Genomic DNA, 13,878 nt, shown 5'->3' on the forward strand with positions numbered 1-13,878 from the left:
CAACACTTTGAATTGTGCCCAGAAACATACTGGGAGCCAATGTAGGTCTTTCAAGACTGGTGTTATGTGGTCTCGGCAGCCGCTCCCAGTCACCAGTCTAGCTGTCGATATAGCAGCATTTAGCAGCAGGACTGACTTCTTCGAATGAAAATACGTCATTGTTTTCTTTTGCTTTCACGCTAACTATTTATTGTGCTTTTATCCCGTATTTTTGTCCTGCAAATCGCCCTGAGATCTTCGAACGAAGGGCAGTATATGAATAAAATAAAATAAAATAAAATAAAATAATAATAATAATAATAATAATAATAATAATAATAATAATAAAGAAATGAGAGAAAGAAAGATTATGGGGAAAGCCCATCTCTGAAAGGGACTTTTACCAGTTTCAAAAAACACACAAAACACAAAACAACCTAAGAGCATAATAAGGCCCTGCTGAATCAGACCAACGACCCAACAAACACTCAATCACCTCCAAACTCGCCGCAGTCAAATCACACAGCAGATGGTCGTTGCACATCTGCCTTCGCCATAAACCCTTTTCCTGAACTTGTCCAGAATGAAAGCAAGAAAGCAGAGGTTGTCCTTTTCCCTGGGAGGTGCAGGGGAGAGGAAACCCACGCACTGGAAACGCTGACCTAATTCCAACGGAGAAAACAGACCTGACGCTCAAAGGAGCAGGTAGGTGCCGGGGCTTACCTGAGGAAAGTCGCCGTTCTTCAAGAAATCGGCGAGGCCTGGAGTTGCATAGTTGGCGTCAGAGAACGGCTGCCCGCCAGAGTAGAAATCAAAATATTGCCTGGAAGGGAAAGAGGAGGGAATGGTGAATTTGTGGAAGGGCGTGATAAGAACTGCTTCACTGGGTGAGGCTCATCTAACCCAGTACCGTTTCCCCTGAAACCGACCAACTAGATGGCTCTTGAATTGGTTCATTACTGGCGTATTTTGCCTAATAGGGGCATCAGGCACGGCGCTTCTCCCCACTCCTCAACTTTTTCAGTTTTCACAACAGCCCTGTGAGGTAGGGCTGAGCTGAGAGAAGAGCAGACCCCGCCCCCCGCAGGCCACCCGCTGAATTTCCTGGCTGAGCGGGGATTTGAACCCAAGTCTGCCGAGTGCTAGGGACGCGGGTGGTGCTGTGGGTTAAACCACAGAGCCTAGGACTTGCCGATCAGAAGGTCGGCGGTTCGAATCCCTGCAATGACGGGGTGAGCTCCCGTTCCTCGGTCCCAGCTCCTGCCAACCTAGCAGTTCAAAAGCACGTCAAAGCGCAAGTAGATAAATAGGTACCACTCCAGCGGGAAGGTAAACGGCGTTTCCGTGCGCTGCTCTGGTTTGCCAGAAGCGGCTTAGTCATGCTGGCCACATGACCCGGAAGCTGTACGCCGGCTCCCTCGGCCAGTAAAGCGAGATGAGCGCCGCAACCCCAGAGTTGGCCACGACGGGACCTAATGGTCAGGGGTCCCTTTACCTTTACTGCCGAGTGCTAGCTGGATGCCCAAACCCAGCGGCTCCCAAAGGAGGCGATGGGGCAGCGGTGTGTGTGTGTTTGTGGCGTAAATGGCTACCCGATTTTGACAAGCTGGTACCACTGGAGCAAACCGATCGATTCCGTTGATCAGTTAAATGAGCTTTGATTGCACGTTGAATAAACGTGCGGTTAATTGTTACAGCTTGGGATTTTATTGTGCTATTGGCTTCCATAGTGGGTCGTCATGCAAACTGCTATTCTGAATACTGCTTTTTTGTAAACTAGGGGGGGGAGCGAGGATGTGTTTATGAATATATAAGAGAAAAAAGAAATAAAATAAAACCTACATACAGCAACAGTGTTTTGTGTTGTGTAGGCTCCTAGGATGGAAGCCTGCTCCCTAAAATATCACTGGTTTGCTCATTTCTATATATAGGGTGCCTACATTCTGCTATTTCTAATTATTAGCAGTTTGCATCATATATTTACACCTCTTATTATTTCATGTTATAGCAAGTTTCTAGAGACTAGATTATGAGTCTTAGTAAATTGTGTTTCCAAATGAACTTTTCTTATTGCCAAATGCCAATGTGTTTGCATTATTAAGTTTGTTACGAATAAAAAAGTTAGAGCTGAATAATTATTTCACTATTAATATACTTCTTCTTAATTGTATTTCAGTTCAACAATTACTTTGATAAAATACATACAGTGGTACCTCGGGTTAAGTACTTAATTCGTTCCAGAGGACCGTTCTTAACCTGAAACTGTTCTTAATCTGAAGCACCACTTTAGCTAATGGGGCCTCCTGCTGCCACCGTGCCGCCAGAGCACGATTTCTGTTCTCATCCTGAAGCAAAGTTCTTAACCCGAGGTACTATTTCTAGGGTAGCGGAGTCTGTGACCTGAAGCGTATGTAACCTGAAACGTATGTAACCCGAGGTACCACTGTATTTTGTGATGTGCAAATGGCTTGAGATACCTGTTAGGTCCATAAATGACCATATAGCATATATTCAACACACACAAAAACCAGCGACAATTTGTTGTTGGCAAAGGACGGCTGGACGTAGAAAGGGCCCTATTACCTTCAGTAGCTTAGGGCCTCATTAAACCTAAATCCAGCCAAAAACCAGCTATCTGACCTCTGGAAACAGCAGGTAAAAAAAAAACCATGACAAGCCACAGCAGCCGCCCGTCTCTGCTGCCCTTGCTGCTCTGCGTACATCCTCAGTTTCGGTTTTACTAGTGCAAAGTCCTCATTGCCACCCCGAGGGAAGAACCGTCCTCCCCAACCTTTTTCTCCCCCCGGCTCCATTGCTTCACCATCCTTCCAGTAAGAAGCAGCTGCAGATCTGAAAAGCGACTGGCTCAGCTGAAGCCAGAGAGATAGAGAAATTATTATTTTAAGTTCTCAAGAACCGGCAGAGAACACCCCTATGGGGATCCCCGGCCGACTGACATCTGCTTGGCCGGCACACTGCCTGGCAGCCCTCAGCTTCCACCCGCTGACGACACCTCCAGATTAGGAGAAAAGGGAGACCAATCCAGGAAAGCCCCGTCCCTTCTGAGGACGTTCTGGAGAGATGCTGCCAGCCAGAGCGGGCGGCTAATCTCGCAGGCTTGCAGCGCTCGTAAGGATTGTATAGAAGTGTACAGCTGGGAAAGGGAATGTGAGGGTCGAACTACTGCAACCCCCTGCCGTTCTTTGCAGGGCTCCCCTGCAGAGGTCTTTTGCCCGGACGTGGGTCTTTTGCCCGGACGTGGAACTCGAACCCACAACCTGGAGACTTAAAGAGTCTCATGCTCCGCTGGCTGAGCCATCGAAGCTTCGAGAATGCAAGGGGAGCCCTGCAGGATCAGGCCAACGGCCCATCTAGTCGGGGATCCTTTTCTCATGGTGACCACCCAGAATTCAGGAATCGAGCCCTCTCCCCTCCTGAAGTTTTCAGCAACTAGTACTAGGCACTGCATGAAAAAGGGCTGACTTTAACCTGCCCTGTTTATTTCGTTTGGATATGGTTATTTCTGAAAACTGAACAAACACCCTTTTCCTAGTTTTTAAGATAGGGGGGGGAGTCCACCCACGTGCGGATTCGAGCAAAGCTGGGTGAGAACAGCCGCAGGGAGAGAAGAAGGCGAGGGCTGCAATCGATCACGTCTACAATCTGCGATTCAATATGCAGAAGCGGGGGGGGGGGGGGTGGAGAGAGAAGAACTTCTGTTAACACCTCCCAGGAGGCTTCAGAAAGTAGAATTTACAGGAATACTCTCGAAAGGAGAAAGAAAGAAAAAGCAGACCAGTTTCCAAGCAGGGGCGTCGTCCGCAGCGGAATTGGCCGCGCAACCGCGCACCGGGAGGCTTGCTGCCGAAAAAGGGGTGCCAGCTTGGGCACCTCTTCTTCTTCTTCCTCCTCCTCCCCCCCTCACCCAGGTGCCCTGGCATCGCTGCCCCAGACAAGGGGGACTCTTTCCAAAACACTGCAGTAAATTGAAGCCCGAGCCGTTGTCCCACCGCCAGGGTTATGGTGCTGAGTGATGCCCTGGTGCATAGCTTGTCAAAGGTGTGGGCTGCAAACCTAGGCGCTTGGGCAATTCGCAGGAATTCGGGAAAAGATTCTAAGCGAATCCCCAATACTTTTTAACTATACATGGGGGTCAGTTCTTGCAATGGCTGGCCTTGTGCGGCTAACCATTCTTCTTTCGACTTCCTCGCTGCTCATTTTTGTGTGTTTTCTTTAAGTAATCCCCCAAAAAAACTTGTTCTATTTTGTGCCAATGACAATAGTTTTTATATTAAAGAGAAAAGGAGAAATACAGGTTGTTGCTGTTCTTTTCCCCTAAAAATAAGACTACAGTCATACTCCGGATCCCAAACGCCTTGGTACTCGGATGTTTGGCTCCCGAACGCCGCAAACCCGGAAGTGAGTGTTCTGGTTTGCAAACGTTCTTTGGAACCCAAATGTCGGGCGCGACTGCCGCAGCCTCCGATTGGAAGCTGCACCTTGGTTTCCGAACGTTTTGAAAGTTGAACAGACTTCCGGAACGCATTCCGTTCAACTTCTGAGCTAAAGTAAAGGGGCCTCTGACCATTAGGTCCAGTCGTGACGAACCAGAGCAGCGCACGGAAACGCCATTTACCTTCCCGCCGGAGCGGTACCTATTTATCTACTTGCACTCTGATGTGCTTTTGAACTGCTAGGTGGGCAGGAGCAGGGACTGAGCAACAGGAGCTCACCCCGTCGCGGGGATTCGAACCGCCGACCTTCTGATTAAAAGGTTAAAGGTTGACCAGGTCTTCGTTTCAGCTCTGTTGGCCGGCTTTTGATATGAATGCCACACCCAGCATCTGAAGGGGTACCTCAGGGAAGGTGGAACAAGCTTGTTTTCTGATGCTCCAGAGGGTGTGTGCCGAACCAACAGATTAAAATGTCAAGGAAGAGGTCCCAACTCAGTATGAGGAAAACCTTTCTGAGGGAGAGAGCTGTAGGGCAGTGGAAACAGCTCCTTCGGAAAGTGGTGAGCTCGTTGGGCGTTTTAAAGAAGACCAAAAAAATTTTTTCCTTCCAGTAGCACCTTAAAGACCAACTAAGTTAGTTCTTGGTATGAGCTTTCGTGTGCATGCACACTTCTTCAGATACACTGAAACAGAAGTTGCCAGATCCTTCTATATAGTGAGAAGGTGGGGAGGGGTATTACTCAGAAGGGTGGTGGGAATGGGTGATTGGCAGATAGCTGTGATGAGCCTGTTGACGACTCTTAACGACTGCAATAGGTCTTACAGGAAAAAGCAAGGGGTGAGAAGGTGAAAAATGGCTTTGTCATGTATAATGAGATAAGAATCCAATGTCTTTGTTCAGACCAGGTCTCTCCATGGTTTTGAGTTTGGTAATGAGTTGCAATTCAGCAGCTTCTCTTTCCAGTCTATTTCTCAAATTCCTTTGTAGTAAAACAGCTACTTAAAGAAGACCATCATTCTGCCACAGATTGTTTAACCGTGGTTCCTGCATTGCAGGGGGCTGGACTAGATGGTTTTGGGGGGGTCCCTTCCGACTCAACAATTCCATGCTTCTATGTTTTTAAGAGTTGGGAGTTTGCAAAACCTGGTGTGCAGCTGGAAGGGATTCCAGACACCGGCACAGCATGTATGTATGTATTCATACATACAGTGGTACCTCAGTTTAAGTACTTAATTCGTTCCGGAGGTCCGTATTTAACCTGAAACTGTTCTTAACCTGAGGTACCACTTCAGCTAATGGGGCCTCCTGCTGCCGCCGGAGCACGATTTCTGTTCTCATCCTAAAGCAAAGTTCTTAACCTGAAGCACTATTTTTGGGTTAGCGGAGTCTGTAATCTGAAGCATCTGTAACCTGAAGCGTATGTAACCCGAGGTACCACTGTACATACATACATACATGCCCTGCCCATCCGGCTGGGTTTCCCCAGCCACTATGGGCGGCTCCCAACAGAATATTAAAAACACGATAAAACATCAAACATTAAAAACTTCCCTAAACAGGGCTGCCTTCAGATGTCTTCTAAAAGTCAGATCGTTTTTTATTTCCTTGATATCTGGTGGGAGGGCGTTCCACAGGGCGGGTGCCACCACCGAGAAGGCCCTCTGCCTGGTTCCCTGTAACCTCACTTCCCGCAGGGAGGGAGCCGCCAGAAGGCCCTTGGAGCTGGACCTCAGTGTCCGGGCTGGACGATGGGGGTGGAGATGCTCCTTCAAGTCTCCTGGACCGAGGCCGTTTAGGGCTTTCAAGGTCAGCACCAACACTTTGAATTGTGCTCGGAAACGTACCGGGAGCCAATGTAGGTCTTTCAGAACTAGTTTTATGTGGTCTCAGTGGCCACTCCCTCTCACCAGTCTAGCTGCCGCATTCTGGATTAGTTGCAGTTTCCGGGTCACCTTCAAAGGTAGCCCCACATAGAATGCATTGCAGGAGTCCAAGCGGGAGATAACCAGAGCATGCACCACTCTGGAGAGACAGTCTGCGGGCAGGTAAATGGGGTTGTAGGTCCCCGCAGGGTTCTCCTAATGTCCGCTTAGAATACATCAGGGAGGGGATGAGGTCCCTGAGATCCGCTGCCCAAGTAGACTATAGTGAGTTAAAATGGGAAGGTGTAGCCTGATACGAATAAGGACGCTTCCACGGTATGTGGTGAACCAGGCAGCGATGTTGGTGCCGCAGAAGAGGGGGGGACAGCGCAGGGAAAATGACGTCCAAGTGATATACACCGGCTCAGCCCGCCCCGAGCCAGCGCTTCATGAACTCCATCAAGCAAGGTCGAGAATTTAAAAGGGAAGCAGCCGCCAGATCGCAAATACCAAGGCAGGCAGGTGGAGGTCAGGCAGGGTCGCTCACCCCTGCTCCATAAAAATGTACTCTCTGCCTGGCAAGGCAGTATAATCTGCATATGATCGCAGAAACGTATCGGGGAGGGGGCAATGCACACACACACAAGATCACGGAAAAGTAAGGCTGGGTGGGGATCCCCCAAAGGCCATCCAGCCCAACCCCATGCGACGCAGGAACCACAGCAAAAAAACCTCAGGCAGCTGGAGCCCCCAAGCTCTTTCTACAAACATGCCACCTTCCCAGGAGGTCTGTTCCACCATTGAAAGGCTCTCGCCACCAATATTTTCTTCCCGAGTCGCCATTCTTCAATAAATCGGGGTCCCTTCCAAAGCTACGGTTCTGATTCCAACACTATGGCTCTGATTCTGTTTTGCTACACCATTTACAGTGGTACCTCGGGTTACATACGCTTCAGGTTACAGACGCTTCAGGTTACAGACTCTGCTAACCCAGAAATAGTGCTTCAGGTTAAGAACTTTGCTTCAGGATGAGAAGAGAAATAGTGCTCCGGCGGCGCAGCGGCAGTAGGAGGCCCCATTAGCTAAAGTGGTGCTTCAGGTTAAGAACAGTTTCAGGTTAAGAACGGACCTCCGGAACGAATTAAGTACTTAACCCGAGGTACCACTGTATGTTCCTTTCCCTTTTTAAAGAGTTTGCCAAGGACAAATGATGGAACTGCAGTCTTTTTTCCTACTTTCTACAGTGTGAAACAAATGCAGTTTAAAAGAGCTGATGTCTACGCACATCCCGCGGCTGAACTCTTTTATTTTGCGCACCGAAACTCCGCCAATAAAATCGCGCTAGCCGGTACCTCTCCCGCAGCGTAGCACTTACTGGTTGTCGCTCAGGAAAGATGGCGCCGAGTACGAAGCCGATGAATAGGGTGCTTGAGTCCACCAACTGGAAGCAGAATTCTGAAACTACAAATGAGGCAGATTCAGTAACAGGTCGCTCATGATGAGGACGACTCAAACACACAACGCGTAGCTTAGCAGCAGTTACTGAGGGCTGTACCCACGTCAAGTCATACTCAGAGATGTTGAAATGGACGGGCATGACTAACCATGCGATGGTCACCTCCAGGCTTGACTACTGTAATTCGCTCTACGCGGGGCTGCCCTTGAAGCTGTCCCAGAAACTCCAGCGGGTGCAGAATGCTGCAGCGAGGCTCCTCACGGGGTCTCTGCCATGGGAGCATATTCATCCAGTGCTTTTCAAGCTGCACTGGCTCCCGGTGGAGTACAGGGTCAGATTTAAGGTGCTGCTTTTGACCTTTAAAGCCCTTCACGGCCTAGGACCCTCGTACCTACGGGACCGCCTCTCCCGGTCTGCCCCACGGAGGACCTCAAGGTCCATATATAGCAACACCCTAGAGGTCCCGGGCCCTAAGGAAGTCAGATTAGCCTCAACCAGAGCCAGGGCCTTCTCAACACTGGCTCCCGCCTGGGGGAATGCTCTGTCTCTTGAGACCAGGGCCCTGCGGGATCTGATCTCTTTCCGCAGGGCCTGTAAGACAGAGTTGTTCCGCCTGGCCTTTGGCTTGGAGCCAATTTGATTCCCTCCCCCTCTTTCTTTTTCCTTTCTCCTCCTATGAAGAGATTGCTCCCTAATTGTTTTAATGTTGTATCTTAATCTTTTAAATTGTATTTTTATCAACTTGTTTTTATTATTGGTTGTTAGCCGCCCTGAGCCCAGTCTTGGCTGGGGAGGGCGGGGTATAACTAAAAATTTGTTATTGTTGTTGTTGTTGTTGTTATTATTATTATTATTATTATTATTATTATTGTTATTATTATTAACTCGGGTTCCCCGTCATTTCAGTGGGTCTACTCACAAGTAGAACTTAGTTGGATGCAGCCCTGACGGAGATGCAAAAACACTCAAGAAGGGGGCAAGGCTAGGCAAGGCCACCGAGGTGCATGTTTTGGGGAGCGAGTTCAGAAAGCCTGATAAGAGGCATGGAGGGTTGCGTTTGGACCCAGGCCTGAGGTCTCCAAACCTGGCGACCCCTCACTCAAGGTTTATACAAGCGTCCCATCCCCCCCCCCATAAATAAATACAGTCGTACCTCGGAAATCGGACGGAATTCGTTCTGGAAGTCCGCTCGACTTCCAAAACGTTCGGAAACCAATCACGGCTTCTGATTGGCTGCAGGAAGCTCCTGCAGCCAATCGGAAGCCCCGCCGGGCATTTGGGTCCCAAAGGAAGGTTCACAAACTGGAACAGTCGCTTCCGGGTTTGCGGGGTTCGGGAGCCAAAACGTCCAAGTTCCAAGGCGTTTGGGATCCAAGGTACGACTGTGGGTTGAAATCTGGACGTGGCGGGAGAGAGTCCTCGTGGCTCGCAAGGAGACCCGTCCGGAGAGGGCAGAAGAAGCCCCAGAGCTTCGATTCTAGCTGTGGATATTTTGGGGTACATTATTTTTGGCACGGATTGAAGAGAGGGCAGCAGAAAGGGCGATTAGAGGGGGCTTCCCACTTTACGTGATTTCACTTACCGTATTTTTCGCTCTATAACACGCACCCGACCATAACACGCACATGGTTTTTAGAGGAGGAAAACAAGAAAAAAAATATTCTAAACGAAACAGTGGGTGTATGATTTTTGTGGTTCATGCTGTGGCCACAGACATGTGATCTGATGGTGAGTTTGGGGTAGCCCAATGCAAAAATCCTGAGGATCCATGTGGATCCATGCTTTGTAACCACGTTTTTGCACCACTGCGGCCCCAAGCAACAGTGGGTGCGTGATTTTTTTGGTGCAAGCTGTAGCCATGGACATGCTATGTGATCTGATGGTGAATTTGGGGTGACCCAGTGCAAAAATCCTGAGGATCCATGTGGATCCGTGCTTTGTAACCACATTTTAAGTGGGGAGGGAAGGAAAAGCACTCAAGGGACAAGGAACACGCGTGGGGTGGGTGGAGAAGGATGCTGTTAATAATGCAGAAGAGGGGTATAAGAGGAGAAGTCTCCTCTCCTCTCCCGCTTTGCTCCTTTAAAGAAGCAGGCTCTCTGTCCCTCTCTCCTCCCCACTCAGCGGCTCTTCTCCCGCTTTGCTGTTTCAAAGCGAGCCACGGAGGAGGGAAGGAAGGGGAACCATGGATCCTCTGCTCACGACTGCAGCAGATCCCCCCGCCATCCGTAGGCATTCGCTCCATAACACGCACAGACATTTCCCCTTACTTTCTAGGAGGAAAAAAGTGAGTGTTGTGGTGCAAAAAATACGGTATGCATGTGTGGAGCCCGGAATGCAACCGTGTAATTGTGGGGACACCCTGTGTGCCAAACCCAGGAGATGACATCAGCTCCTGGTACCAATTACTCTGGAGCAGAACAATACAGTAAAACTCCAAGGTCCAGCTCCGAGGGCCTTCTGGCGGTTCCCTCCCTGTGAGAAGTGAGGTTACAGGGAACCAGGCAGAGGGCCTTCTCGGTAGTGGCGCCCTCCCTGTGGAACGCCCTCCCAGCAGATGTCAAGGCAATAAACAACTATCTGACTTTTAGAAGACATCAGAAGGCAGCCCTGTTTAGGGAAGTTTTTAATGTTTGATCTTTTATCTTGTTTTTAATACTCTGTTGGGAGCCACCCAGAGTGGCTACTGAAACCCAGCCAGATGGGCAGGGTATAAATAATAAATAATTATTATTATTACTCACCTCTAAGGTGGGCATGCTTAGTTGGGCCGGCAGGGTGGGCACCCCGCAAAACATGTTGACCGGCTGCTGGTGTGTGCAAGGCGGGTGGAAGCTTTTCCCGCCATCCATGGTGAGGGCCGAAGAGGGCATCAGGCTTCTTGCCGCCTCATGGAGGAAGCCGGGGATGAAACGGGAGGTCCCGATTGCTGAGCGGTGGAGGAGGAAAGGAGAGCGAGAGGCTTCACCGGCACCCTCCTAGCTGCAACATGCCCTAAAGGAGCGAAGGAAGGAGGAAGAAAGGCAGACGTTAAAGACGCTTTATTGTCCTGTAACATGAGTTCTCTGATGTGGGATTTGAGCTCCGTCTTGCAAACCGTCTGATCTTAGGTTCTACAATTTCATTCTTTTTTTATATATATATATAAATTTTTTATTGGTTTTTAGCATACAAAATTAGTGATGTATGAAAGTGAGAGCTGGACCATAAAGAAGGCTGATCGCCGAAGAATGGATGCTTTTGAATTCTGGTGCTGGAGGAGACTCTTGAGAGTCCCATGGACTGCAAGAAGATCAAAGCTCTCCATTCTGAAGGAAATCAGCCCTGAGTGCTCACTGGAAGGACAGATCGTGAAGCTGAGGCTCCAATACTTTGGCCACCTCAGGAGAAGAGAAGACTCCCTGGAAAAGACCCTGATGTTGGGAAAGATGGAGGGCACAAGGAGAAGGGGACGACAGAGGACGAGATGGTTGGATAGTGTTCTCGAAGCGACCAGCATGAGTCTGACCAAACTGCGGGAGGCAGTGGAAGACAGGAGTGCCTGGCGTGCTCTGGTCCAGGGGGTCACGAAGAGTCGGACACGACTAAACGACTAAACAACAACAACATACAAAATTATAAAACATACCACACAAAATGATCACAAATACAATCTTACTGGACTTCCATCAGCACCTCTGATAATCTTCCGTCTTACACCACTTCTTATGCATTTCCTAACTTAATACTGTCTTTATGTCTCTTAACCTATCTTCTCTCCATCTCCATTTTAACAATATTTCCGTTCATACTTCTCACAGAACTTCTTGCAAACCTACAAACGTCGTCTGAGCATCACAAATGCTTTTCAAATAGTCAGTAAATTTACTCCAGTCTTCGGTAAACTTCTGGCCCCGCCGGTTTCGGATCCTTCCTGTTAGTTTGTCTCGTTCTGCAATTTCATCCGGCCATTATGGGTGGAGAATGCTGATTTGATGCGTGTTGGGCATCTGGCCCCACCGGTTTCGGATCCTTCCTGTTAGTTTGTCTCGTTCTACAATTTCATTCGGCCATTATGGGTGGAGAATGCTGATTTGACGCGTGTTGGGGTTGAGACACGTGAAGGGCTTGCAGGTTCTCCCAACCCTGGGCTGCATGTTAGAAGCGTGGAGTGGGAAGGGACACCCCAAAGGTCATCCAGTCTGACCCCCTGAATTGCAGGAATCTCAGCCACAGCATCCATGGCAGGTGGACATCCAACCTCTGCTTAAAAACAGCCAAGGAAGGAGAATCCACGACCTCCCGAGAAAGACCGTTGTAGCGCTCCAGCAGAGAGCAGCTTCCCGCAGTTCACAATCCCTCTAATTTCGCGGAGAACCCACAGTGGCTACCCTCAACCTCCATCACTGTAGGCTGAATGCTGGGGATCCCAAGTCGGGAGAGCACTGCTGCAACGGCGGTGAGGTCCCCCTCCTGCCCGTTTCCCCACAGTGTTTGGTGGCTGCGCGAACACATTACAGGCCTCTGGTCGGAGCTAGGGTCTCTCTGAGGAGATTTCACCCCTCCCATATCCAAGAATCTGCTGATGTTCTCTGCTGATTCTCCATAGAGGAGGGGGCGGTTTCTGCTCTCTACTTATTCCGCTCCAGCCTCACATCAAAGAGAGAGAGAGAGTGAGTGTTAGAGAGAGATCATGTGTATAGATAAGGTTGCTGCTAAGAGCAGCTGCAGACACTCAGTGCAGTTCAGCATTTTCGTTTAGACCTCCTTTAGCTCTGTACGTAGTTGTGCATTATAGTTGTAGATAGAATAAAAGAAGATATTCTACAGAGCTGCTCTCTGAGTCGTTTATGCTCTGCTATTCTCTGCTATACTCTGCTGTGCAACGACTGTCTTCTTGTGGAAGTGAATCCGGTGCTCACAACTCAAAGCTGTGAGTCCACAGCACTTTGACCTGTTCCTGTGCAGAAGGTGGTCTCTGGAAGTGCTACCCCAGCTCGCCTGGCCCAGTTGGGGCTGAAGTGTGTGAGTCCAGTCGGTGGCACTGGCTCAAGGGCGATGCTGACACTCTCCTGGTGTTCAGATAAGGGTCTTGCACCACAGGGCCTGGGAACAACTCCGCATGATGCGCCAGAGCTCCGAGGCAAGAGTCTGTGGCCTGGGGAACAGCCGGTTTCGCAGATCAGCTGCCGCCACCACCTCTGCCTTGAGGTCTAAAATGCCTGGAATTCCTTGGAAAGCGACAAAGCTACGTCGTCGGGGCTGATTTCGCAAGCAGGGTTTCCCCTTCTGTCTGCGACAAACGGAAAGAGAAACCAGCTGCGCGAGGGCAGCCAAAGGTACCCAAAGACTTGCAGGAACTCTGCTGTGAACTCTCACCATTAACAACGTCCATTCCAGACGAACGGCTCACCTTTAAAAAGGCCAAGCTAGTGATGTATAATCTGGCTTTATTGGCCGAGGGAGCCAGCGTACAGCTTCCGGGTCATGTGGCCGGCATGACTAAGCCGCTTCTGGCTAACCAGAGCAGCGCACGGAAATGCCGTTTACCTTCCCGCCGGAGCGGTACCTATTTATCTACTTGCAATTGACATGCTTTCGAACTGCTAGGTTGGCAGGAGCAGGGACCGAGCAACGGGCGCTCACCCCGTCCATTGCGGGGATTCGAACCGCCAACCTTCTGATCGGCAAGCCTTAGGCTCTGTGGTTTAACCCACAGCGCCACCCGCGTCCCTCACCTGTGTAGGAAAGTGATCATTTCCATTGTGCCTTGGTTCATGCACTGAAGAAGTCTGTCTGGAAGTCACCGTCCCGTCCCCCGCCCCCCCCCCCGCTCACTGCTGTGAATCACATGCACCCCCAGCTTAGCACTGTGCCCAGAGTCCTTTGCCAACACTCAGCCTTTCCCGCTTCGAGGCACCCTGCAAGCAAAACCTAGGAAGTCTGCAGAAGCCGCAGACATAGTATCACAGAACTGTCAAGGCGGAAGGGGCACCGAGGGTCATCCAGTCCAACCCCCTGCGATGCAGGAACCTTTTGCCTAACACGGGGCTTGAACCCACAACCCCAAGAGTGAGCGTCTTGGGCTCTACCGAACTGGAATTGGAGCTGGGAAAGCGGGGGAGAGAGAGTAGGAAGACACAGAAT

The 13,878-nt window shown here is 49.9% G+C and overlaps 1 protein-coding gene across 2 annotated transcripts in view; it reads right to left on the bottom strand.

The window, feature by feature from the left end:
- Positions 1–13,878, bottom strand: part of SBNO2 (strawberry notch homolog 2) — a 113,245-nt gene that overhangs the window by 71,041 nt on the left and 28,326 nt on the right. For both annotated transcript variants that reach the window (XM_053372770.1, XM_053372769.1), the window contains exons 2-4: positions 10,497–10,746; positions 7,672–7,757; positions 703–802 (exon numbers count right to left, since the gene is read on the bottom strand). In XM_053372770.1, the coding sequence (XP_053228745.1) occupies positions 703–802; positions 7,672–7,757; positions 10,497–10,625 (315 nt within the window). In that variant the 5' untranslated portion in view covers positions 10,626–10,746. The remainder of the gene's footprint in view (positions 1–702; positions 803–7,671; positions 7,758–10,496; positions 10,747–13,878) is intronic.

The sequence above is a fragment of the Podarcis raffonei genome, chromosome 18 (genome assembly GCF_027172205.1).
Source record: "Podarcis raffonei isolate rPodRaf1 chromosome 18, rPodRaf1.pri, whole genome shotgun sequence".
Lineage (NCBI taxonomy): Eukaryota > Metazoa > Chordata > Lepidosauria > Squamata > Lacertidae > Podarcis > Podarcis raffonei.